General features: G+C 44.2%; 1 protein-coding gene across 5 annotated transcripts in view; it reads left to right on the top strand.

Moving 5' to 3' along the window:
- The window catches only part of LOC107380961 (voltage-gated inwardly rectifying potassium channel KCNH7), a 164,386-nt gene extending 138,396 nt beyond the window's left edge, over positions 1 to 25,990 (top strand). For 4 of the 5 annotated variants that reach the window (XM_015952389.3, XM_054743248.2, XM_015952388.3 and 1 more), the window contains 7 exons: positions 9,430 to 9,682; positions 14,073 to 14,278; positions 14,825 to 14,906; positions 19,485 to 19,751; positions 20,793 to 20,937; positions 22,929 to 23,100; positions 23,698 to 25,990. In XM_015952389.3, the coding sequence (XP_015807875.3) occupies positions 9,430 to 9,682; positions 14,073 to 14,278; positions 14,825 to 14,906; positions 19,485 to 19,751; positions 20,793 to 20,937; positions 22,929 to 23,100; positions 23,698 to 23,976 (1,404 nt within the window). In that variant the 3' untranslated portion in view covers positions 23,977 to 25,990. The remainder of the gene's footprint in view (positions 1 to 9,429; positions 9,683 to 14,072; positions 14,279 to 14,824; positions 14,907 to 19,484; positions 19,752 to 20,792; positions 20,938 to 22,928; positions 23,101 to 23,697) is intronic. The other variant, XM_015952387.3, reaches the window with a different exon arrangement.
- Positions 25,991 to 27,058: the final 1,068 nt, after the last annotated feature.

The raw sequence follows: 27,058 nt of genomic DNA, 5'->3' as shown, positions 1-27,058 counted from the left end.
GCAGAGGAACGTCCGTACGAGAGGCCGCTGCATGTTTCATAAATCAGGATTTTCACCGTTCGTACAAACATTCTAAATTTCCATCATAGGAAGGAATTTAGGAATTTCTCTACGGACATTTGATGAATGAGGCCCCAGGTTTGTCAGCAATGCACTAATGCTTGTAAAGAGGTGGAGCACTTAGAAAAGAGCATTTAAAACAGTGGATCAAGCTGATAGATAAGGAATAATCATGCATAATGGGAATTTGAATTACTTCTAAATGACACGTGACAAATGAAATTTACTAAAAATCAACTAATGAAAATCTGATTTTTTTATCTGAATTGTGGTTCAAACAGAAAAATGTTTTAAAAACTAGCAAAACTATTCCTGGTTAGAAATTGTGTTACTCATAGAAAAATAACAGGGCCGTATTAAACTAAGGTGTGTTCTGTAATCACCATCACAGGTGTCTTTATTCCTGTAGTCAGTAAAGTTTAAAGACCAAGTACACAGAGAATCTATTTTTGAAATACGACTGGTCACTCTGAGGTTCACAAGCAGGCTAAACGTGAAAAGACTTCTACCCCAAGTTTTTGGACTAGCCATCAATGGAAAATAGAAACACTTGGATTAGAGAAGTCAGTGACGTTTGCTTGTAATATTGTCAAAATAGCATTCATGGACTCACACATCTTGGCTTATGACGTGGAAGGCTGTTTTGTTTAAGCTTCCAGGAGAGAGCAAGGCATGTCTGGGCTAACAGAAGTTAACTACTAGCATTAGCAACGCCACCACATGGCAGAAATCCTCCAGGCTTCTGCTATTTGTGGAGGTAAAACATCAATGTTGCAAAGCAAACAAAGCCAGTGAAAAAGGCACGTTACTATTGGCCAATCAGAAGAAAGATGTTCAAATATCAGGAAATAAGACTCCAAATCCTGGGGTGTTTTTCAATGCCAAGGAACCTCGCCTTGATATCTTGGCCCCGCCCCGGTTGCCTAGGAGATACGTCATCAGGAACCGCCAAGACATGTTCCAATGTTCATGTTCTACAGAGAGGTGTGTGTTCTCCATTTGTTAGCCGTTTAGCTAGCTGAGCAAGGATACATGGGAGGTGTCTTGTAGCCTAGACTTGGTTAAAAATTTCCCAGAACACACCGCAGTATTTTCAAAAGGATGGCGGATCAGAAGCCGGCAGCTACTTTGGGTGGAAATTTCACGTTTAAAAGTAAGTCAACTAATTTAAAGTGTTTTTTAGATCCAACGCAGTTATCTATGGTTGGCTAGTTGCTTATCAGTTGCAGCTTCTTTGGTGGCTAGCGGGTAGTAACTCGTTTACATATTTAATTTAACAAATATATACACTATTTTAAAAGCAAAAGGCTCGTTATTTATTTATATAGAAACTAATACGTATAAAATATAACGTTATCTCCCGTGTCACGTGACATTACGTGATCACGGTCATGTGATGAAAGTCTGTTCCATTTAACCGTTTTCTTTGACCAAGGAAGGACAGTGTCTTAGTAAGCAAGGCGCCTGGCCTCGCAAGACATCGCCTTGCAAAGCCAGGTGCCTTGAAATTGAGAAACACCCTATTACTGACCAACATGCTAATCGTAAAAGCTAGAAGACCACTTCCAAGCAGTTGAAGGCTAGAAGACTACGGAGGACCAATGTACACAGTGAACAGTACTAAGTACTTCTGTTTTGGTCATCAGCGTAGTTGTTCACCCAGGGACAGTGGTGTCAATTCTTCCAGTGTACCATTTACAAACACTGCAATGGTGAGCTCAGTTGGGTTTGATGCTGCAGCCCTCAAGACAGTTGTTGACCACCTGTCCCGGTTTGAACTACACCAGTGATCTGCTTTCCCAGAGGGCTGGTATCCAGCGTATTTTAGTGGTTTCACTTGATTCACTTGTGCAGTAGCACATCAAGTTCTGCAGGAGCCTGTTAATCACCTGCTGATTCAAATCAGACCCTTGGGGACGGGAGTTGGGGATCACTGAACAACAGGAATTCTTGGGTTGTGGTCTGTGCATATCACCCTGACATGAAAGGCCTAGAGCACGGGGGGTGAACGGCGCCCTAATGAAGAGGCTGTAGAGCACTTTTTTGGCCAGTAGAAGAATGTCAAAGACCACCTCAAATTTGTTGTAGAAGAGCAAGGTGAAGATGTGCCGCAGCCATCAAGGATTAACCACGTTGTCCAAGCTGCTACTGGGTGGAAGAAGGGCGCTATGTTCATGCTTCAAATGACCAGATTAAAAGTTAAATGCTAAATGTCTCTAGCACAGTGAGCCAAGCTGCTCAGCCTTCACCACCCATGGCTCTAACCACATACTCTTGGTTTACTTTCTCTAGAGACAAATCTCTCGAAGATCTCATTGTTTTAAGACTTTTGGGGAAGCAAAACACACCAAACCAATAACACCAGTCCTGTTTTTCATAGGCATTCGCTAGCTCAATCCAAGCTTTCAAGGCAACCGCCCCCAAGCAGCTTAAGTTTAGGAGACCATCTCCATTTATTTAAAGGCTGGAGGACCATCCCCAAGCAATAAGAGTTGGCAAACTGAAGAGACTGACAACATGAATGATAACCAAAGAGTTCAGAACAACTTCCAAAGGGACTGAAGGTCAACTCCAAGGTCAACATTCAACCCTGAAATACCAGTGGCAGAGATTGGAAGTCTTACTCAGGGTTATAGAAAACACCTGATTGTAGCAACTGGTTATTACGTTACGAAGTTGAGCAACTTAAAAAAAATTTTTTATTTGGGAATAAAATTATTTCAGTCCAGAAACGTTTCACTAAGTGTTATTATTTCATTGAACCGCAATTCCAAAATGTCAGTTTTTCATGAGTGTTTTTAGCAAATGTTTATTCACTTCATTTTAGCATTTATTATTTATTTGTGTGCATCACTTATGTGACTGACATTTTGAGGAAACACACATACACACGCGCACAGCAAGGAGAATAAGATATACAGTGCTGAATAAAAGTTACTTTTACTAAAACCACCAAGTTATTTTTGGACGGGAAGTGACGTGGGAGTCTCCCAGCAGATAAGACAATGTACAGGAGGCATTATTGAGCAAAAACGTGTCATGTCTGCTGTTTTTCACCTGTTGAGTTGATGAAAACAGCTGCTCCCAATTAATCTGGGTAATTAAGATGCTTTAGAACAGCTTGGGCTCTTTGGAATGGTTTAGAACTTTGAATTTTCCCAGAGACTGACAGTTTTTGAAGTGTATGAATAATCTTGGGCATGACACTTTTTGCTCAAATATAAATAAAAGCTGCGAAACCTTTTGGGCACAATAATGCCTCTTGTACATCGTCTTATTTTCTTTTGGGAGACGCCTATGTAATTTCCCATTAAACGATAACTTGCTGGTTGAATAAAAGTAAGTGATGAATAATTACGGGCAGCACTGTACCACACATGTTGGTATGTCTATACTTGTGAGTATCCATCATTGACTTCCATTCGTTTTTGTGACTTCACTATGCCTAACCCATACCCTGACCATCACTAATTTTGTTCTAACCCTAACCCTAAACTAAAAGTGAATTCACACCATACCTCTAAAAGCAATCATCAAGTTTATTTCACTGTGAGGACATGGTAAATGTTCTCATAATTTCTAAATGTGGGGACATTACAACCTGCAACGCGAGGATGTTACAGGTTGAAGGCAGTGATGGGTCCAGCAACACCAATGCACCGGCGCTTGTATCTAGCTCATAGAGCAACACCCCGTGTCGGTGTGCGTATAGTTTAGGAAGTAGTCACGCGACCGATACAGCTGCTGTTTTACTTGTTAGTGAAGCATTGAACTCTGTTTAAATGGAGGAGTGTCTCCATCTGTCAACGGGAGGAGTTTCTGCCACAAGTACATCTTTTGAAGCTGATTCCACTGATTCATCAAGGAGCCAGAAGGAAAATGAAAGGAAGTCCATGAGGGATCATTCAGTTCATATCAGCAAATAAGTTATTTGTTTTCATTTCCTTGTTTCATGTTTCTCTCATCTTCTGCTTGATCCATCAGAATTTCATTTCTAAATTATTCTTTTAAAAATTTTTCATTTTCTGCAGGTTAAATGTCGCATTTATTCAACTGAATTTACATACAATCATAAATCTGGTCATCCTGACGGCAGTCAGAGTGGGGAGGGCGCGGAACGGACAGACCCACATTGGCTAAACTGCCCACCAGGAGTGATGTTTATATTCCAGCAGGTGTCAGTAGACCAACATAGCGACACAGTGCTGACACGGTATAGATACAGATTGGGTAATGTGCCTAAACGCTTCATGAGGCCTCATCTACCCATTACTATTGAAAAGTCAAAATGTGTCCTCACAAGTACACATACTTATATTTACACACACACACACACACACATATATATATATATATATATATATATATATATATATATATATATATATATATATATATGTACACTCAACAAAAATATTAACATAACACCTTTGTTTCTGCTCAGATTTTTCATGAGATGACTTAAAGATCTAAAATTCATTCCAGATACACAATATTACCATTCCTCTCAAACATTGTTCACAAATCAGTCTAAATGTGTGATAGTGAGCACCTGTGCTTTGCTGAGATAATCCATCCCACCTCACATCAAGATGCTGATCTGACATCATGAGTAGTGCACAGGTGTACCTTATACTGCCCACAATAAAAGGCCACCCTGGAATGTACAGTTTTTTGCTTTATTGGGGTCTGGGGACTCCGAACCGGTCAGTATCTGGTGTGACCACCATTTGCCTCATGCAGTGCAACACATCTTCTTCGCATAGAGTTTATCCATCCATCTTCTGAACCCGCTTTGTCCACTCAGGGGTCGCGGGGGGTGGGGGGCTGGTGCCTATCTTCAGCAGTCAGCGGGCAGGTAGGCGGGGTACACCCTGGACAGAGAGCCAGTCCATCGCAGGGCAACACAGAAACACACACACTCACACCTAAGGACAATTTAGACAGACCAATCAACCTAACAGTCATGTTGTTGGGCGGTGGGAGGAAGCCGGAGGACCCGGAGAGAGCCCATGCATGCACAGGGAGAACATGCAAATTCCATGCAGAAAGATCACAGGCCGGGAATTGAACCCAGGACCTTCTCGCTGCAAGGTAACAGCTCTAACCACTGCGCCACTGCATAGCCCGCATAGAGTTTATCAGATTGTCAATTGTGGCCTGTGGAATGTTGGTCCACTCCTCTTCAATGGCTGTGCAAACTTGTTGGATATTAGTTGGAACTGGTACACGCTGTTGTATACGCCGGTCAAGCACATCCCAAACATGCTCAATGGGTGACATGTCCGGTGAGTATGCTGGCCATGCAAGAACTGGGACATTTTCAGCTTCCAAAAATTGTGTACAGATCCCTGCAACATGGGGCCGTGCATTATGTTGCTGAAACATGAGGTGATCTTCATGGATGTACAGCACAACAATGGGCCTCAGGATCTCATCACTGTATCTCTGTGCTTTCAAAATGCCATCAATAAAATGCACCTTCTTCATCCATAACAGATGCCTGCCCATACCATAACCCCACCACCACCATGGGCCACTCCATCCACAACATTGACATCAGTAAAGTGCTCACCCACATGACGCCACACACGCTGTCTGCCATCTGCCCTGAACAATGTAAACTGAGATTCATCCATGAAGAGAACACCTCTCCAACATGCCAGATGCCATCGAATGTGAGCATTTGCCCACTCAAGTCTGTTACGGCGACGAGCTGGAGTCAGGTCAAGACCCCGATGAGGACAATGAGCATGCAGTTGAGATTCCCTGTGATGGTTTCTGACAGTTTGTGCAGAAATTGTTTGGTTATGCAAACCAGTTGTTTCAGCAGCTGTCTGAGTGGCTGGTCTCAGACGATCTTGGAGGTGAACCTGCTGGATGTGGAGGTCCTGGGCTGGTGTGGTTACACGTCGTCTGTGGTTGGATGTACTGCCATATTCTCTGAAACGCCTTTGGAGACGGCTTATGGTGGAGAAATGAACATTCAATGCATGAGCAACAGATCTGGTTGACATTCCTGCTGTCAGCATGCCAATTGCACGCTCCCTCAATGCCAGTGGCATCTGTAACATTTTGCGGTGAGACAAAACTGCACATTCCAGGGTGGCCTTTTATTGTGGGCAGTATAAGGTACACCTGTGCACTAATGATGTCGGATCAACATCTTGATGTGGCACACCTGTGAGGTGGGATGGATTATCTCAGCAAAGCAGAAGTGCTCACTATCACACATTTAGAATGATTTGTGAACAATGTTTGAGAGAAATGGTAATATTGTGTATCTGGAATGAAGTTTAGATCTTTAAGTGCATCTCATGAAAAATCGAAGCAGAAACAAAGGTGTTATACATATGTATGTATGTGTGTGTATACATATATATATATATATATATATATATATGTATGTGTGTGTGTGTGTGTGTGTGTGTGTGTGTGTGTGTGTGTGTGTGTGTGTGTGTGTGTGTGTGTGTATATGTGTATATATGTGTATATATATATGTATACACACACACACACACATGCGTGCGCACACAGCTGGGAGAATAAGCATTTGACATATCAACATTTTTATCAGTAAGGTTTTTCTAAGTGGGCTATTGACACAAAATTTGGACCAGATGTTGCTATCAAGCCAAATATAGATTTCATACAGTGTAATCAGAACATTTAAGTATGCAAGTAGAGTCATGATAAATAAGGTGAAATGACACAGGGAATAGGTGATGAACACTATTTAATACTTTGTAGAAAAGCCTTTGTTGCTGTTTACAGCTTCTAGATGCATCTTGGATGGAGATCAGCCATCTGCATTGCTCAGGAGTGATTCTCCTATAACACTCTTTAATCTTGAAGGTTCCTTGGGCCTCGTTTATGAACTTTGATCTTCAGTTGTCTCTGTAGATGTTCTATGGGACTTAGGTCAGGTGGTTGACTGGGCCATTCAAATAACTTGAGTTTCTTTATTTCAATCCGAATCATCGTTTCCTTGGCCTTGTGTTGATCATCGTCTGGTTGAAATGTCCACCCTCTTTTCATTTTGGGTGGATCACTGACCTCCTGATGGACAGGAAGCAGCAAGTGAGGCTGGGGAAAAATGTCTTGGGCCTGCCGACCATCAGCACCGGTTCCCGTCAGAGCTGTGTTCTCTCCCCTCTGCTCTTCGCCCTGTACACCAACGGCTGCGCCTCCAACCGCGAGTCTGTCAATCTCATCAAGTTTGCAGACGACACCACCGTCATCGGACTCATGTCTGACGGGGATGAGTCTGCCTACAGAATGGAGGTCGAACGGCTGGTGTCCATGTGCAGCCACAACAACCTGGTGCTAACTGCACAGAAGACAGTAGAGGTCAGTCTGAGGCAGCTGAAGGCATTCAACCTGCCAGCACAGTGGATGAGGTAGTTCTACACCGCAGTCATCGAGTCCATCCTCACCTCTTCAGTCACTGTGTGGTATGCTGGAGCTACCAGCAGGGACAAGAAGAAGCTGCAGCGTGTTGTACGTTCTGCTGAGAAGGTCAATGGCTGCAAACTCCCCTCCATACAGGACCCGAACACCTCCAGGACATTGAGGCGTGCAGGTTGGATCACAGCTGACCCGTCTCACCCTGGACACAGTCTCTTCGACTCGCTCCCATCTGGCAGGAGGCTCCGATGCATTTGGACCAGAACCTCTCGCCACAAAAACACATTCTTCCCCTCTGCGGTCGGACTCACTAGTGACAATCATAGACATGCCCACAGTTGTTTCAGTCACATGACCCTGTGTTGTGTTTGCACCTGAACTGACCCGCTCTGACAGTACCTACCCTGACTTGTATAAAGTAGCTGCTTCTCTAATTATTGATTCCCTATATTATTATCATTTCATTGTTTATTTCTTAATTCTAATTTTGCTTATCATTTATCTTTTCTTGCACCAAGTACCGCAGCAATGTTCTAATGCTGCGATTCTCGCACATATGCTAATAAAACCTTCTGATTCTGATTTTCACCTTTCTGGTAGATGGCAGCAGATTTTTTAACCTAAATGTTTTGGTACATTTCTCCATTTGTCCTGCTTTCAATAATACGAAGTCTGCCAGTACCTCTTGCTGAAAAGCAGCCCCAAACCATGATGCTTCCACCCCCAAACTTAACTGGTGGTATGGTGTGCTTCTCCAAACGTGTGAAGAATGGCAGCCAAAAAATTCAATGTTGGTTTCAGCTGACCATACTATAGCCTCCCAGTAATCCACAGGCTTTAACCGAACCCCAGCATGCTTTTTGTTCAGAAGTGGAGTCGTGCGTGGTGAGCGAGAATGGATGCCATGGCGGTTCAGTGCATTGCATATAGTTTATTTTTAAATCAATCTTTACCACGCTGTGTTTAGAAAAGAACCAAGCAACCTGCTGATGCAAGGTCTTCCTGAAGTTCTACCAAGTTGCTCTTTGCTCTTGGAGACCGCTCCTGAGGACTCCTCGGGCAGGGATCTTACATGGAGCACCTGATCGTGGACGCTTTATGGTGAACTTATGCTCTTTCCAATTCCAGATAATGCCCCCACAGTTCACACAGGAGCATTCAGCATTCTGGAAATGTGCCTATAACCATTCCCATCAGAATGCCCTTGGGTAATGAGAAACCTTTATAGATCAATTAGGACTAAAGCAGCTGGTATCATTTAGTACTGGTAGGGGACAGGGTTCAGGTAATCTCCTGGCTTTCTATGCCATTTAACATCTTGTTATCTTCATGTGTTAAATACTTGTTCCCTCTCTCTTTTCACATTATTATGCATAACTCAATTTATTTAAGTTTTTGCATGAATGATATTGACATGTGGTGGAAAATTTGTGTCAACAGCCCACTTAGAAATACCTTTACTGATGAAAACGCTGATGTTTCAAATACTTATTTTCCTGCGTTGTATATTTACCTAGCCTTTCACGGAGGTTTGAGCACAGAGTAGGCAAGTCAAGGCAGCTTTATAGTATATGCAGCACTTTTCATACCAGACTGTATCACGTTTGTCCTTTTTGGTCTTCCTTGTATCGGATTATTTACAACCGAGTAGATTTGTATTGACAGTACATAAAAGTGTTGCATATGGCACGTAGGCTTTCCCAGCCAGTGCGTTGACTTTGTGCTGTCGTTTCGCTTAAGGCTTCTAGTCCTTCTCTGTTCTGTCTTGTCTTTCATCTAAAGTCACTCAAAGGCTCATTAAATTGTAACAATATAAATAGACAAGGCTGCTTCTACTCTAGGAACTAAAGTGGCAACCCGTCAGCTTGATCTGTAGCATTAGCTTAAACTACAAATAAAAACAATAAAAATCAGTTTCTACTTCATCCAATGTGTGTCGTTTGACCTGTTCTTGGTTCTCAGGTGCTAAAGGGATTCCCAGAGTGCCTGCAGGCTGATATATGCCTCCACCTTAACAAGAGCCTCCTCCAGGGTTGTAAGGCGTTTCGTGGAGCGACTAAGGGCTGCCTGCGGGCCCTGGCCATGAGGTTCAAGACGACCCACGCACCCCCTGGAGACACACTGGTCCACAGTGGGGACGTGATCACAGCGCTCTACTTTGTGTCTCGCGGTTCCATTGAAATCCTCAAGGATGACATCGTGGTGGCCATCCTCGGTGAGTTCCTGGCTGTCCTGAAAGTTGTTTGGGATATAATTAATTTAACACATTCACCCTCCCGTGCCTCTGATTGGCTCAGATCGTGAACATGTTACCGGATTTATAGCTTAGCCTCCAAAATAAGGGCCGGTTTTTGCTGCTTTCAAGTCAACTCAGAAATACAAACAAACCCTCTCCTGTAGTGATGAAAAACAAGAAGCACAGTTTAATTGTACGTTTTGAAACCATCTTTTGCAGCCGTACTGCCCGTATGGGTAGAAGTGGGGAAAACTCTACCTCTAGTCATTAATTCTGCAACAGGCTTTAGTATAGACTGGTACTATTGTAACAATAATATATGTGGTAATACAGTATTCAACTAATGAGATATTTTGTGTCTGTTGAGATATTATATTTTAGAACTGAGAAAAATTGCTCTTTTACTTTGTTAATGACAATAATACCAAAGAAGACATAGTAATTAATATGGTCATTACAACAGGTTGGTTTTCGTGCTTGGTTAAGATCATTTACAATAATACTAAACATAATTCATGAGAGTACATCAGAATAAAACAGAATGGGTTTTTGGCCATTAAAATATTTCAGTGGTTTTTTTTTTAGCTATCATAAATCTCTTCCTGTCGAAGTTAAGACAAATCTTTGCTGCACACGAGTTTTTCTTCTATGAATTAGGTCAAAGACTTCTAGCCTTTAGGTCAGTGTTACTCAAAGTGGGGTACCTGGGCTCCCAGGGGTCCACAAGTCAGTGAGACACGTCTTGGTCGAGCACGGGTAAAACCCTGTACAGAGGGGTCCGATCGGATTCAGTCTTAAGCTTAGTTTATGCATCTCCATCACCAGCAAGTATGCACCCACACGGTTTCCTTTCATACTTCTCCATTGGTGTCGGTGTTGTGAAGCAGAGGGAGTAACACTTTTCTGGGGTTGTGCTCGTGTCCTTAGTTGTGATTACATTGTGTTTATGTATTTCAGAGACTTTTTAACCCTTCTCTTCCAACTTTTCATGCAGTCACCACCTTTAAATCCACATTTCCCAAAACGTTCTTTCACAAATAAGATGTCTGCTGCATAGCTTTGTACTCCTTCAATCACGGTTGTATTAATGTTTACGACGTCTCTGGTGTGCATGTTTCAGCGTGAAGAAGTCAGCTGGAGGTGAAGGTAGTTTCAGACTGGATTTGGAGGCTTATTTCCTGATATTAGGACACCTTGCTTCTGATTGGATAACAGCAACACAACTCTACCACTGACTCTGATGTTTTATCTTCACCATTAACACAAGCCTGAAGGAGTTCTGCTGTGTGGTGGAGTTGCTAATGCTAACAGTTAGTTCTCCTTGTGGAAACGTTCTCTGCTGTTTCCTGGACGCTAAAGCAACAACAGCCTTCTTCGTTGCGAGTTTCACCGTCTATTTTCTGTCAGACGCCCATGCAGGAGATAGGTGTAGGAGACTATTTTCATGTTCAGTCTGCACGTTAAACTCAGAGTGACTCATCATTTTCAAGCGTGATTAATAAAAAATGCTTTTTCTGTGAACGACCTCTTTAAAGGAAGCAGCATTTAGACCAATCACAGGCTTGCAGTCTCGCTTTCGACATATAGGTAGAGAATTGGGCTCTACTCCATCCGCCCTAGGCTTTAGTGCTCATCCTTTGGATTTAACATAAGATTTCTGGGACATTCTTGAACTGAACTACTAAAAGTTGCTACGCAAGGTACTTTGTACCATTCAAACAATTAAAAGCATTCAGTTAATTAACTCTTTTGATGAGCTACTGATCAAAAAGAAGCACAAAGAAGCCAGATTGATGGTCCTGCCACTGCAGGCTGGATAGCCATGCCTCAGCTCCCTTTTATCAGCGTGAATGCAGGCAGGCCGGCTGCATTCACAAGCCTCTGCCGCGCTGTGATACGATTAAGTTTCTGCTAAAATACTATCCGGATGTTTTATTAACTTCCATAAAATGTAGAGGGGGAGAAGAGTGGGGGAGGACACGTGATGGGAGGTGGGCATGTGTTGATGGAGGGGAAAGGAAAGGAAAAGAGGCAAATGAAGTGAGAACTGTAACGTGACGATATGCCTAACAACATCGGCGGAGCCACAAATCGTCATTGACGGCATCCAGATATAATTAGAGCACATTTCATCTCCTGTCCTTTCCTTTCATTCCATAAATCAGCAGGTGTGTTTCTCCCACCTAGACGTGCCTTTTCTTCATAAATGAGACATTTTGTAGCCCGTTCTTTCCAAAGTTTAATGGATTTTCTCCAGGTTTAGTGGAACGTCTCTGACAGGTTCTTCCACGCCGCAAAACCACTCTAATATGGTTTTCTTTAGAGCTCCTCTTCTTCCTACCGCCAGTTCATAGTGAAGGAAAACTTCACTCTATAGCATCCATTAAGACGAGCCCATATGTGTGAAACTTCCATTAACAACGGGTTGAAAAACAGTTTGCATAAGAGGAAGACAATAACACTGTTGCACACTTTAAAGATCACATAGTTTATATCAAAAATGGTCAGGGCAGTAAGGGAATCCAAAAGTTGCCCCTGCAGCCATTACCAGGATATAAGTCCTTAAAAAGTCTTAAATTTACTTTTCCAAATTTAAGGCCTTAAAAATCCTTAAAAATGACAAATAATCCTTAAATACAGTTTCTTAAGGTCTTAAATTACCAAAGACCCAATAAACAAGATTTTTTTATTTCTATAAAATTTTCGTGAATTTCTAGTTAGTGTTCAGCATTTTGTGTACGACGTTGGCGTAAGCGGAACCGTACACATTCAGTTGGTTGTGAAAGGGGGCAATTTTTAGATGAGCACATTAGCTGGTTAAGCTAGTGGGAGCTTCTGCCATGGGGAAGTGCAAGTTTAATGGTAACTGGATGGCTAATCCCACATCCGCGACGTGTTTAGCACCGGTTCCAGGCAATAGCTGGAAATTATAGCTTAAAATAAATTTTAAAAATAGCATAAATTTGGTCAAAGTGGCCTTAAAAAAAGGTATTAAAATGTCTTAAATTTGGCTCCCTTAAAACTGCAGATACCCTCATTACTGGTGCACCACCAACGCCGTCCTAAAACCTGGTTTGCTACCTATAACTTTGTGCTTTTGTTGACATGAAAGTTTTATTTCAGAAAATCTTTCATTGCTTCCTCTCTTACCAGTTTGTAGCAATTAATACATATTAATTACGACCAATAAGATGTGATATTCCACACAAATATGAAATATCAATCTGATTGATCTTTGAATGTTTCATCAGAAGATTCTAGGGTTCTTTGCTTCTTTAGGGATCATAAACACACTTCGTATTAATTCAGACAGTCAGTATATAGTTTATAAAATTAATTTAATTATTTTTCCTAAACTAATGACGCACGACAAGGTATGAATGTGGAGATCTGACGTGGTGGATGGGAGGTGTTGTGATGAAGCTAGATGTTGTAGCAACCGTTCTTTGTATCCGAGAGAAACTGTGAAATCTGGGTGTAAAATAATTTGTTGTTTGTTATAAACTAGAGAGTTAGTTGTTGATAAAAACCTCATCAGACACCAGTATGCAGGCTTACGATACCTTTGTATGAGTTGCTCCCGGCGGTCCGGAGGGCTGCGGTCAGAGCGGTGAGGTCACCGGACGTCGAAACCACGATACTCAGAGATTAGTAGCTTCCTCTGAGTTCAGCTTCCAGGGCCATGAGATGCAACCCGGGGTCTGCAGGTTAGAGGTCTGAGGTGTGAAGTAGCTCTGAGAAGAGCTGTTGTGTCTGTAATCACTTGCAGCGTCACAAAAAGGGTTTGACTTAAGGAGTTTGTTTCAAAAGAGGCTTCTTTCCCGATTTGGCCGAATCGGGGCTCAGCTGGAAACTGAATTACTCGGGAAGTAAATCTTGTTTTATTAAAGTACTCTGTTATGATTTCTGGCCAAGTTTGGCAAATCAGAATATGACACGTTTCTGAGTATTTACCAACATCCCTCAGAGAGCCACGCCCTCCTTCAGATACAAAGATGTTTTAACCCTAACATGTATCTTATTGTCATGTGTATGAGTGTAGATAATGATGAAGTTGTTAAATCAACACATACATAAATGGATCATTGTAAGAACAATATTCATTTCAAATTCATTGATTTAAGCACAGATTATTCAAACAGTTCCTTTAAACATCTTGTTCGTTCATCACATACGCTCATTCGCTTATTCAGAGTGAAGAATGTTGACATCTGGCGTTCACACGGTGAGCGCAGGAACCTTCTGGATTTAGAAGGTCGCCCAGAAAGTGGATTTATTTCTGTAGATGAAAGGTTATTATGTTGATCAATATACAGGAGAAAATTGACCCTTTTGGACGTTACACAGTTCTGTTTTTGTGTCTCCAAAGGTAAAAACGACATTTTTGGTGAGATGATCCACCTTTACGCCAAGCCGGGGAAGTCGTGCGCTGACGTCCGAGCGCTCAGTTACTGCGACCTTCACACCATCCAGAGGGAGGAAATTCTGGAGGTGCTGGACATGTATCCAGAATTCGCCGACCACTTCTTCACCAACCTGGAGTTGACCTTTGATCTCCGTGATGAAAAGGCTAAGGTAATTAGCTCGAAGGTGACACTTCAGATGATCAAAGCAGAGCCAAAGTGGATCGGGGACTTTTTAGATCCGTCTGGCTGGTTCTGCTTTACTGTAGAGCTAGAAATCTCCTAGGAATAACCGTTCTCTTGAGGAAATGAGCTTTTCCTAATTAATTCTGTAAATCCATTCAGTTTACTAAAACCGCCTTCTGGAGTGAACCAATGAAAAGCGATGTTGACTTTTTTTTGCTGTTTTTCTGCCATTTACAAGAAGACAAGTATGACAGAGAGAGTGCATTAAGGGTGGGCATTAGAAAATAATGTAAGCAGTAATCATGATGAAGTGGGTGTACTAGCAGCAGGATACGGTCATGGATCCTCATTAAGTTCATTTATCTTTTAAAAAGGGAGCTGGGAGGCCATGTTGTTGGTCTTTAGTTATTTAGATGGTAGATCGGAAAGAAGCAAGGGTCACAGAGGAGGGAGGACACACGAGAGCCTAGCTGCTCCAATAGCACCAGTCCCGATCTGTGTGGGTTCTTATTTTACTTTGTCCCTTCTGCAGACGACCTACCCCAAAGCAAGTGATTCAAACGTGGACATGAAGTGCAGAAGAAGAGTTTCATACAAGAGGGGGCCTTCCACAGGTCAGATTCGCCCGTAGTTCTTATTGGAACATCCTGTTATCCTGTTTTTGTGTTCTGTAGAGTCTAAATAGTAGACCGAGTAATAGAGCGAGTACAGTCCAAAACAACGTAGTGTAAAAGTGTCTGTGGCTGATGTGTGCGTATCGCCGTGTATGAACCAAAACCATTTTATGGCAGCATGATCTCATAAATCAGCTCCTCTAAATCTGAGACCATGGTCTTGATTCGGGAAAGGGTAGAATGCCTTCTCCGGGTCAGGGGTGAGGTCCTGCCCCAAGTGGAGGAGTTAAGTATCTCGGGGTCTTGTTCACGAGTGAAGGGAAGATAGCGCGCAAGATCAATGGGCGGATTGGTGCTGCGTCTGCAGCGATGCGGGCGTTGTACCGGTCTGTCGTGGTGAAGAGCTGAGTCAGAAGGCGAAGCTCTCAATTTACCGGTCGATCTACGTTCCTACCCTCACCTATGGTCATGAGCTTTGGGTAGTGACCGAAAGAACGAGATCACGTATTCAAGTGGCCAAAATGAGTTTTCTCCGCGGGGGTGTGAGCTCTCCCTCTGAGAAAGGGTGAGAAGCTCGGTCATCCGGGAGGGGCTTGGAGTAGACCCGCTGCTCCTCCACATCGAGAGGAGCCAGTTGAGGTGGCTCGGGATCTGGTGAGGTTTTCCGGGCACGTCCAGCTGGGAGGAGGCCTAAAGGTAGACCCAGGTCATGTTGGAGGGACTATGTCTGTCACCTGGCCAGGGAACGCCTTGGGATTCCCCCGGAGGAGCTGGCCTTAGTAGCTGGGGAAAGGGAAGTCTGGGCTTCTCGACGTAGGCTGCTGCCCCATGGTGGCTGACCCATGAGCAGCTAAAACTGTATATCACAATGCACTGTCCTAAAAAAGATACATGAACATTTAAAGGGGCCTTATCGTGGAAAACCAACATTTTGGAGCTTTTTACCAAGTGATATTATTATTTCCTCAGGAGAAAAAAAAACCAAACCCCTTTTTGGTTACATTCATAAATTTTGCTGTCTCAGCTGCTAATTTTGAGTTTAACTTTGAATATCCTGAAAAGCCTCAGTGGAAACGAATGATGTCATAACGCCCCGCTGAAGCTAGTCTCAGATCTGAAACCCACTTTCCCTGGAAGGAAGTCACCAACGCCCACTTTCTCCTCAAAAGCATAGAGCGTTTGATTTGATGCTGCAGTTGAGAATGTGACCTTCATGTCTAGGGATGGGTACAGTTGACATTTGAATCGATTCGGTACTAATTTCCGGTACCTAGGAATCGATACCGGTACTTAACGGTATCAATTTGATACTTTTGAGTGTTTATTATTTTAATTCTCTTTTATAATTAAATATATATTTTTCTCAATATATAACCATATTTGGTAAATATCAGGATAAATAACATACAACTGTTTGTATTTTAACATCGTCCTTGTAGTTTTATAAGCTGATAATTAAACTGAAGCAAACATCTTTACTGTGAACTACATTTACTGTGTATCTTCATTCCTTTTGCCGTCCTTTTTCATTTGATTTTTCCTACTGGGAAGTTAGAATTTCCGAGGAGAAAGCAAACGCACCATTAGCTGATAACAATGGTGGCAATGGAAGCTAACATATCAAGCTAACGTAATCTTAAACAGTTTATTTAGCTGCTGGAGCAGATTAAAGCGATGATGCCTCACACTTAGATCGTTGTCGCTGGTTTCATCTTCACCCAATCACCCGTCGCATTTAGTAAAGTGAAGCCAAACTTTAGAGTGCGTTCATGTTCTTCTAGTCGGAAATTCGGAGTTCCGAGGAGAAAGTGAATGCACCATTAGCGAAACGAAGCTAACATATCAAGCTAACGTTATCTTAAACATTTTATTTACCTACCGGAGCAGATTACGATGAGGATGTCTCACTTAGATCGTTGTCGCTGGTTTCATCATCACCCAGTTACCCATCACATTTAGTGAAGTGGACCCAAGCTTTAGCGTGCGTTCTACCATGCTGCTCTGTTTACAACTGGCTCGCAGCGACCGACGACATAACGCTCTTGCACATGCGCAGCTGTCTAGGCAAGTTCTCGTTATGAAGGACGGGTACCGAAACGAGGCACCGTTTCAAATGACGTGAATCGGTGCTCGGTCGGTACTATGGAATTCGGTCGGTACCTTAAAAAGTACCGAATTCGGTACCCATCCCTATTCATGTCACAGATGACCGTTTTAAACCGCCATCAGTACCAGAGTGGTTATGACAAATGACTAAGTTACTGGGATTCAACCAGCAACCTCCCATTTAGAAGATTGTCTTCTCAAATTGATGTTATCATACAGCACGGATGTCTTCTTCAAACTGAGCAACTCCTAGCCCCCATCTGGAAAATAAACCGCCTTCCATCAGTCCATAACTGATGGGTCATTTAAATTCAAACACAAGCCAAAATTAAGGATTTGTTTTTTAACTGACCAGTCGATGTCAAATAAAGGTGAACTGGTGCCAAACCTTTCCCTGCACTCTTAGAAACACGGCTGAACCCCTTCAGCAAGTCCTCTGACACGTTTAACGTGTTTGTTGCATTGCTGTTTTCCTCTCTCCATGTCCTCTAACCTCACCTCTTCCTCCTGCATCACTTTCAGCTCCGCTCAGTAAACACATCCACCCAGTTAATCATCCGGCCTCCAAGGGTTTCGGTCACAGTCCGTGACCTCTGACCGAAAGCCTTTCTGCCTCAGATGCGTTTCGTTTCCAAACAATCCTCCAAACCGGTTTGAAAATTAACCCTAAAGTCCTGAAAGGGTCAGAATGGTTCCCGTGCACGTGCTAATCACCGGAACAAAGACGCTTCCCTCCACCTGTGCAAAGAGAACAGGTGGAGCAGAGCCCAGAAAAAGACTTTCCTCTGCGGAGTTAAAAATAGTCCAGAGCAGCGAGGCCCACGTCACGCTGCTTCAGGTTTAATGGTTTACCTGGAGCTCTCAGCAGAAACGTCCTGACTCTAATCTTGGTCCCAGACATCTAAAGAGTGAATATGATAAATGCAAACTGTCTCAACAGCTGTGAGGTATAGTGTGAGAAAGTGAAAGCTGTGTGTTCTCCTCCAGGAACTTAATCCAGGCTATAATTATGTGTTAATGGAGGCCCAGGTGAAGGGCAGTGTATCTCCAGTGTGTGTTTATTATCAGAGCGAAGCAGCTGTGCTCCCAGTGTGTGTGCGTGCAATACCCCCCCCCCCCCCCCCAACATAAAATAATTGTTGATTCTTTGTTTTTCTTCCTGAACAGCCTCACTTTAGAGAAAGAGTGTTTAGCTTCATAAAGGATTGGTATGCTATTGGCTAGTCTGAGTAAACATATCTGCTCAAATTACTTGTCAAACATCAAAACTTTCACATTTCACCCTTTTTTTTACATAGATTTCTGTGGCGGTTTGAAGTATAAATTAGCTGCCAAGCTAACCACTGTAGCGCTGTAGGGTGTATTCTGAAATGTGACATTTATGTCAGTGGAAATGTACAAGGGGCTATACGGGTTTATAGAATGTCCAATAAACAGCATGCATGTGTCCAGATTCCATAAAAGTTCCCTAAAAATAATAAAAAATTGTATTCTTGATCGAGGTTTCAGGGGTATTCTTGGACATTAGACCATGTGACCATTCTGACCCTTGTGAGCGGACACACACACACACACACACACACACACACACACACACACACACATACATACATAAAACAACAATCCCAAACAAGCCCCCAAAGTGGTTTGCTCCAAGATCCACAACAGCAGACACAAAATTAAGTGTAAACAGCCAGTAATCCCGGACGAGCCCCCAATCGTGTTACGCTACATGCATCAAAAATAGAGGTAAAATGACATTTCTATAATCAGAACGCCAGTGCTTTGATTTCCACCTCACAGGTTTGAGTGCAGGCAGGATACAGGACTTCTCAGTAGACAGAAGAGAGTTTGTAGGAGCCACTTGAGCCTGATTGTTCTCAATCAGCCCAGTTTCTTTCAGCGCGGTTGCTCCCCCTCACAGGATGCGTACGCTGGAGTTAGGCGATCTGTTCTCCACCGAGGGAGAACGCAGCAGCGTCCCTGCCCGGAGACGAGAGGTTCAAATGTCTTAGTGAGGGCGAGCCACACCGTGGGAGCTGCTGTAATTTGACTTCTAATACACAAAGACTGGGGACTCTGGAGATAGAGCCTCCACACAGCAGCACTCAGCATTTGGCTTAGATTCAGGCAAATCGAATTGGTCACCATGGCTACAAGCTGTCTGAATACAGTGTCACCGTCTCCTGATATAACACAGCCGAGGACTGAGGACGCAGCGAACTGAGGATTTCATAACCAGCTCATCGAGGCCTCCATCAAGCTTCAGATCAATCGGCAGCCGTTGGTCACTGCGCTTTAAACATACTGAGTGCAGTCCTCTCAGCCTGGCAGTATGTACAGGTTAATGGTGCTTTAACGTTGTTTGTCCTCGGTAGAAAACACTCAGCCTGTAGTCAGAGATAACGAGGCAGGCCTGACATCCCCAGAGGAAGTCTCAGCAGATTTCCTCATGCCCATCTCCCCCCACAGGCTCCCACAACAAGGAGCCGGCGGCCTCACACTGCAACACCAAGCAGGGCCGGCGCGTCTACGCCTCTTCGTCGGCCGAGGACAGGAGGGAGTCCGCAGAGGACGGGGAGGACGAGGAGGAAGAGGAGGAGGAGGAAGAGGAGCAGAGGCCTTTGTGCTCCGGTGTGCTGGGCTACCCAGTGGTTAGGGACCATAGCCTGGGAGTTGGGCTCAGCAGTACTCCGCAGGCAACGCCTGCAGACGCCACGCAGACCCAGGAATATAAAGGTGACACCATGAACTTGGTAACAATGTACCCAGAAATGTCTGATGTGGGCGGGGCTTTAGGCGTCTGACTGGTACTTGGATACATTCCGTGGTTTTACTCCGTCACTCATCACTGCTTTGATGATGTCACACACTCTGACCTTTGAGACTTTTTACTCTCAGAACTTCGTCGTTAGGCAAGATCAAGCCCTTTATTTGCTGGAGGTTCTGGAATTTATTTTTGGCGCAATTTATAATTTTTCCACAGAAACATTTTTTTTAGGATTCATTTATTTTAAGGATAACTTTCTGCTCCAGAGTCGTTTTGTATTTGCATGTGTTACCGTGGTAACCTCAACCAGCCACTGGAAGCAACTTTAACATTTCTTTTGATTTCAAACCAAAACAAAGTCACTTTAGAAGCTTCCGTCGCTCAAAAAACAACTTTTAAATGATACTTGGGATTCATAGAAGACAGTTACGTGTGTGTTTTTTATATTATTTTTTTCATAGTCGATGAAGAGGATGTAAATAAAATAACTTCCACACAAGAAAGAGTTGTTACGGTTCTTCGTAAGTCGTGTGGAAGCAGACTCACCTGTCAGTGTCTGCAGCTGCAGGTTCTGCCACCCGTCTGCAGACGTCACCTTAAATCTCCCCGAGAGCTGCGGCTCACACACAAACGCTAACCTTCGGCGTGTGAGATGAAGCACCTTGATTTGATAGGAATATCCCATAACTCAGCTGTTACAGCGGTAAGAGGATTTCTGCCAGAGTGGAGAGCGGTGATATTGATTGCGGCCTGGGGAGAGAAATATACAAGGAATGTCAATTTAATCAGCAGTCGTTGGTTTTTGAGCCAAAACTACCAGCTGACAGCGCGATCGGGGAAACGTGTGTGCCGTCGTAAGGCGTAGCTGGGGTCCAGGAGCTTAAAGGAGTGTGGCACAGAGAATAACGAGTAGAAAGATGTTCCCCTGCCCTAAAAACACACATAATTTAACATGCATGTGTGTTTTTATGTTTGTACACACACACACACACACACTCCTCTCCCTGCAGAGCTGCGTGCAGAGAACTGGTCACAGGGCCCAGACGGGTCGGCTCGGTGTCAGGAGGCGCCGGCCGTGGAGGACGACAGCGACACAGAGCTCACCTACGGAGAGGTGGAGCAACGGCTGGACCTGCTGCAGCAGCACCTCAACAGGTCAGAACACCCAAAACACTCCAGTCGTTTTCAGACCTGGAGCCTTCAACCTCATCGGAAGAAGCCTCCGTGACTTCTAGTTTTCCGCCCCTTCGCTCTCGGTGCGAAGCCTGTAATTGAGTCTGTAATTGGCTGAAACATCTCAGAGAGATTCGAGGCCAGACGCCCGCTGCATCCGTGTTAATGCAGCGAATGTGATCCATATGAGGGGGAGGCAGACAGTCAGCGGCTCCCCCTATTAATAGCACACAGCCTTGAGGTGCAGACACACCGCAAACACGTCGACGTCACCCTGGGAGGTTTGGAACGTGGAGTGGGTTCTGGTGCAGAAAGGTAAATTTAGAATAGAGGTTTCCTCTGACCTGCTGACAGGTCGGTGGAGCGCGGCGCCTCTCAGTCACAGACAACATTTAGATCAGGATGAGGGACTGAGCTAGAGCCGTTCTTGTGTGGCCTAAAGTTGGTGTGCCGTCGTGGTCGTCTCGAATTAGGATAACTAAATAAAAGCAGACGGCATCCTAAGGTCATTTCATTAAACATCTCTGGTTCATGAGATATTCTACAGGTCTTGTTCCTGCAAAGGGGTTCGTGGTTCCACATACGCCAGAGTGTTCGCTGTGGTGGATTCAAATATTTAACGAGTTTGTTATAAAACCGTTGCAAAAGTGAGAAGGTCTGCTTCTGGTGTGACAGAAAATCACCTTAGCAGTCATCCAATCCTTTCACTACATGCAAACATGTTAGGTAATGGCCAAAAACGTAAAGAAAGATCAAGCCGCGCTGTCCTCCACAACAGCGCTTTCAACGACCAATCAGGAAGCATTTAGCACGCCATCATAAAACAGGACAATACCTCTAAGGCCACCGTAAAACCCCAGTCCAGGGTGGTGTCCGTGAAAGCATCACTTCTGAAACATGGAGGAGCAGCAGCTCTACTCCGATTCTGTCCCAGATGTCCAGAAGACTCATTTCATCCGCTCGTGTTCATGATCTTGTTTTTTCAGTCGTTACCCAAACTTCAGACCCAACTACTGAAGCAACTCAGAAAATAAAGTTTACCATTACAACACTCAGCCCTAAACCCTGTTGGTTCTAGCTCGGGTCCATCTACGGTCACGGGCTTTGGGCAGTGGTCAAAAGAATGGGACCCCGGTTGCAAGTGGCTGACACGAGTTTCCTCCGCAGGGTGTTTGGGCTCTCTCTTGGAGATAGGGTGAGAAGCTCAGTTCACACAAGAGGAGCCAGCTGAGGTGGCTCTCCTGGACACCTATCTGGTGAGGTGCTCCAGGCACGTCCAGTCCATAGGGGACCTAAAGAAAGACCCAGGACACGCTGGAGGGACCATGTCTCTCAGCTGACAGGGATTCTCCCAGATTATTAGAGATTAGAGAGGCAACTTGAGGTTTAGTTTGTTGAGCTTTAACGTAATGATGTTTGTCCTCAAATAATGGGATGGACGTCCAAAAGCAAACGATTCTGGTCTGAGTTACTGAGCTGACAACCAGATGAAGAACTGAGCATGGTCTTCATTATGTAGGTCTCTTAGAGAACCCCAGGGTTAGGTAACCCCTGAAGGAGAATTTGGAGGCTAGGGCAACAGCTGAACCCATCCTGGGATTATTGGCCACCATTAGGAAATCCACCGGTACGCTGCAGCTCCTCGGTCAGGTTGAACACAGCATCCACCAGTGTTCCTTAGTTTAGACTCCACATGGGTCTCCTTACAGGTCATCTTCATTCAGTTTCCATCACAGAGGCTCTCTCCTCCCAACAGGCTGGTGTGTAGTCTCCCTCTTGTGTTGTTCAGTGGTACTGCAACCTTCAGCAGAAGGAAAACATCTGAATGATTTCCTCTTCCTAGAAAACGGAGCATAAACAAACTTCCTAATGTTCAGGGATAAGTCCTGGAACGTCATCAGGAAAGGAGAAGGATTCATTTGTTCCTGTCAGCGAGGACTCCGCTCTAACCTTGTTGTGTTTGGATCCGCCAGACTGGAGTCTCAGATGACAGCAGACATCCAGGCCATCCTGCAGCTCCTCCAGAGGCAAACAGCAGCTGTCCCCCCCGCCTACAGCACCGTCACATCCAGCCCCGAGTACCAGAGTCCAGCCATCAGGATCCAGACCGATCCAAGCCTCAGCGCCGCCCCACCTCAGCTTCAGGTACACTACGACCTAATAACTGGCTCAAAGCCGTTTTCACATCCAAAGATAAATACAAGTTTAGATGACTGTCGACAAATCGAACGGCAGGTGTTCTGTTTTTGTTTTTTGCTCCAGAAAACCCAACGAGTTACGATAGACTGAAACCCGAGACTGAAGGGTTAAGGATTCTTTTAGTTAGGTTCTGGAGTTCTGGTCCCCTTTTCTGGACGTCACCTCCTGTGGCGTTGTGTTGCAGAACCTTGAAATATCTGCTGCCTTTTTAGATTCATGACCCAGTTTGGTCCAAACTTCAAATACCAGACACATGGACTCACGTTAGCACGCACTTGTATGCTCCAGAAAACAGCTAAAACCCATGTGTGATGGTCAGTACCTGCTAAAGACCAGATCGGTACATTTTTGATATCGTGAGAGCTAAAACTTGATGGAATGACACTCCGTCCAGGGTGTACCCCACCTGATTGCCCATTCACCGCTGGAGATAGGCACCAGTTCCCCCGCGACCCTACATGGACAAGCGGGTTCAGATGAATGAATGTATATGAGGAGATTTTAGTAATTATAATAATTTATTCTTTGATTTGTGTCCAACAGAGGAGCCTCGAATTGGAGAGCTCTCCGATGAAATCCAAAGAATCCCCCCCAGTGTTCCTCCACACACAGACTCTTCCAGATGGGAGCCTTGCAGGGCCGCTTGGAGGCCCCGCCGAGGACAGACAAACGTTTAACGGCGACGACGCGACAGAGCGCTGCCATCAGCAGCAGCCGCGGTTCCCACCAGGTCGGCAAGCTTCTCTACCCGACGTCCCCAACAGCTCAGGAATGTTGGGACTCCACAGGCCAGTGTCTGACCCGGGGCTTCCAGGACAGTAGGCCCCGCCCCCTCCCTCCACTACGACCGAAGGTCTTCTCTTAAGCTTGACTCAGGGTCTAAGAAAGAGACTGAATATGCAAAGGATTTAAAAACTGTAGATTTTCTTCCATTCCTTTTGAGAACACGTCTCAGCCCCGACCATCCTCTAGCTCCGATTTAATGTACAAATGCATTTATACTGATTATTTATACACTAAATTATCAACACATGTAAAGTCATCATCCACCGTGTACATAGTTCTGATAGAACACTGCCAGCAACACCGAGCACCTGACGTGCTTTTTTTTCCAGATATGCATGTTTCTGTTCCCATGTTTTCCGTCCTGTTGCATGTTCCTCACACGTGCTGCAGCTCCACAAGGCATTCAGGTGTGATCGGCATGCTCACAGGCCACTGTAGCTATCCAGTCTCATCCCCTACAACTCGCGCCTCCTAAATAAGGAACAAAGCTACTTGAAACTCTTTCCGAGGCATTTCTAGAGTCCCCCTCCGTGATCCAACACTCATCCCACCTGCCACCAACTCCTGTCTGTACATTTAGCGTGCCTACTGTCCACCACATTGCCACCATGACAGGTTTAAACCGTTTAAACAGGAAGTGTAGGAACATGTGAAGAGGCTGCATGACATCCCATAGCACTGACTACTATTTTTGGACTTTGAAAGCAATAATGACGGGCTGCTGCAGAAGACGTCACAGATCCAGAGATACGACACGGCCCCTTGTGTTGTGGGGTTGTCTGCTTGTAGATAGCATGTAGGTCAAAGAGCAAACATCGCGTTTGTTTTTGGATGCATCATCAGGACGAAGCTAAAATCACTTAGCTATTATCTAGCGTAGCTTGCTAACAACATGCTAGCTGACTTTTAGCGTCTGGTCGCTTAAAAGAATCAAGTGACAAACGTTTGAATAATTAATATCTTACCTGTTGTAGATAGCTAGCGGCTGAAGTGGATTAATGCAGTCTCAAAACTAAACTTTTCAGACTTGATATGAAAAAAAAACTTTAGAAGCTAAGTGATGCTAGCTGCTATAGTTAGCTGCTAGCTATAGCTCATGCTGCCTGGGGCAGTATGGAAGGGTTATTAGAAGATTTCTTCAATAATACCAACTTATCACGGAAATTTTGGGCACACGTTCTCAAATAAAGCTGTCACGTGAATTTATTGAGATTACATTTGTTTGAGGACAACAGTAATCCACTTGGTCTGAAGCTACGACTCCTTAGTGGCGTCTGGAATTAATTAAGGCAATCATGTTTCCCAATCACTAGGAGGAAGTGGTGCCTCTTATATTATTGGATGGCCTGATGACTCACCTTTAGGACAGGTTACTCATCCAACAGGAAAACAAGCTTTTTCAGCATTATTGATCATTAAAAGCCATTTTGTTCTACCCTTACCACACTCAAAACATTAATAACCATTCACCGACCCATCTTGACTGGACATGACTTTTCTTCTGCCGATAGCGTCAACACCACTTTGTTCCAAGGCAATAAAACCGTGTAGCAATGCTAATAGATAATCACTGAATCTTGGTTCAACAGTAGAATCCGCTGTATCATCGTTATACGTTGTAACTTTCACAATTTTATCTACATTAGTGGAATCTCACCTGTTTTTACACTAAAGCCAATGTCTGACCGGACCCTTGCTGTTGGTGACCAGTTGGAGACATAATTTTGAGTAAACATGGAATCACTGCAAGACGAAATTGCGTGTAAATGGAGACGTTTTTGGAGTTTTCCTACAAATGTTGTAAAAGCTTTTTGTAACTTTTAGTTGTGATTCTGTCACTGACCCGTCCCAAAGTTCATCTCTCCCACGTTTTGACCCAGAGAGCCAATTTGGGGTATGTGGAATGGACCTGACGAGAACCACGCCATGCGACTCGTAGGGAAACCGAGAGTAATCACAAACATTTCAAGAAATGTTTGAACTTTGTCTCCAGCAGTCATGGCCCAGTGAGATTCTGGTTTATTTATATTTATAGAAAAAGAAAACAAATGTCTATTTTATCTCCAAAAGCGTGTTTTACCATCATCCAGTCAAAGACAAAGAACAGCTCCCGAACTGCCTTGACGTTAAGTCCGTTTTACTGCCAGTGACGTTTAGACTGCCCCAACATCACGAGTCTTCTTCACAGCTTGAAGGAACCGCCGATGGCTTTAGGTCTTCCATTACATCCCAACAGTCCTTCCTAAGTTATCAATCATCACTGTCATGAGGTAAAAACGGATGTGTTTTAGGCTGAGGACACTGCTCGGCCTTCAACAGCCTTAGCTAATTCACCCGCTCTAGCCTTTATAAATCATATCAGCCCGATGCAAGAACCAGAGGCTTCTCTACCGTCACACATCTAACTGTATTCAACTACTTTAGATTAAACTGCATGAGGAAAACCAATAGTCTTTAGCTTTGTAACTAAACTCCGATACGAGCTCATGTATTGCATGGAGGCTGCACTTGACTTTAGTGTGAAAGGTCTCAATCAGCTGTGGGACACCGCCCATATCCAAACATACGGCACACCCATGGGATCTCCAGAATTAGACTTATTTTTCTAAACTAAATTATTTAAGTTGATGCCATTATTTTTCTATGTTTTCCTTGAATGCTCCTGGAATGTTGATGGGAACAAATGCACTGCCTCAATGTAGCAAGCAGGACGTCCGACGGGCAGAAACGCATGTTGTCGCATTTGCTGAACGCCGTTTGGGTTGGTTTGTCTTCGTTTATATTGCACCTTGATTTTCATATCATTTCAGCAGAGTTTCTGGACTTTAACTGCATGTCACAAACCAAGTTCCAACTTGACGCTTCTGTTTGGGACAACGCAAGGAGCGGATGAGAGCGTGAACAAGATGGTTTTCCAGGTCGGGACACCGCTGATCCGGGGGTTAAAGTGGATCACGTTGCTGAAGGTCGCTTCCTTCCTTTGATACGCTCTCACTTCAGATGCAGAACAAACGTCGCCGAAGCCCGACTCGACACGGGCGCGCGCCGGGAAAAGGCTCCTCTGCTGAACTTTTCATGGGAATTTGCAAACTTTTGCACAGAAATAAGAAATCTTGCT

Source organism: Nothobranchius furzeri, chromosome 14 (genome assembly GCF_043380555.1).
Source record: "Nothobranchius furzeri strain GRZ-AD chromosome 14, NfurGRZ-RIMD1, whole genome shotgun sequence".
In the NCBI taxonomy this organism is placed as follows: Eukaryota; Metazoa; Chordata; class Actinopteri; order Cyprinodontiformes; family Nothobranchiidae; genus Nothobranchius; species Nothobranchius furzeri.
This window is presented reverse-complemented; position numbering and strand designations above follow the sequence as displayed.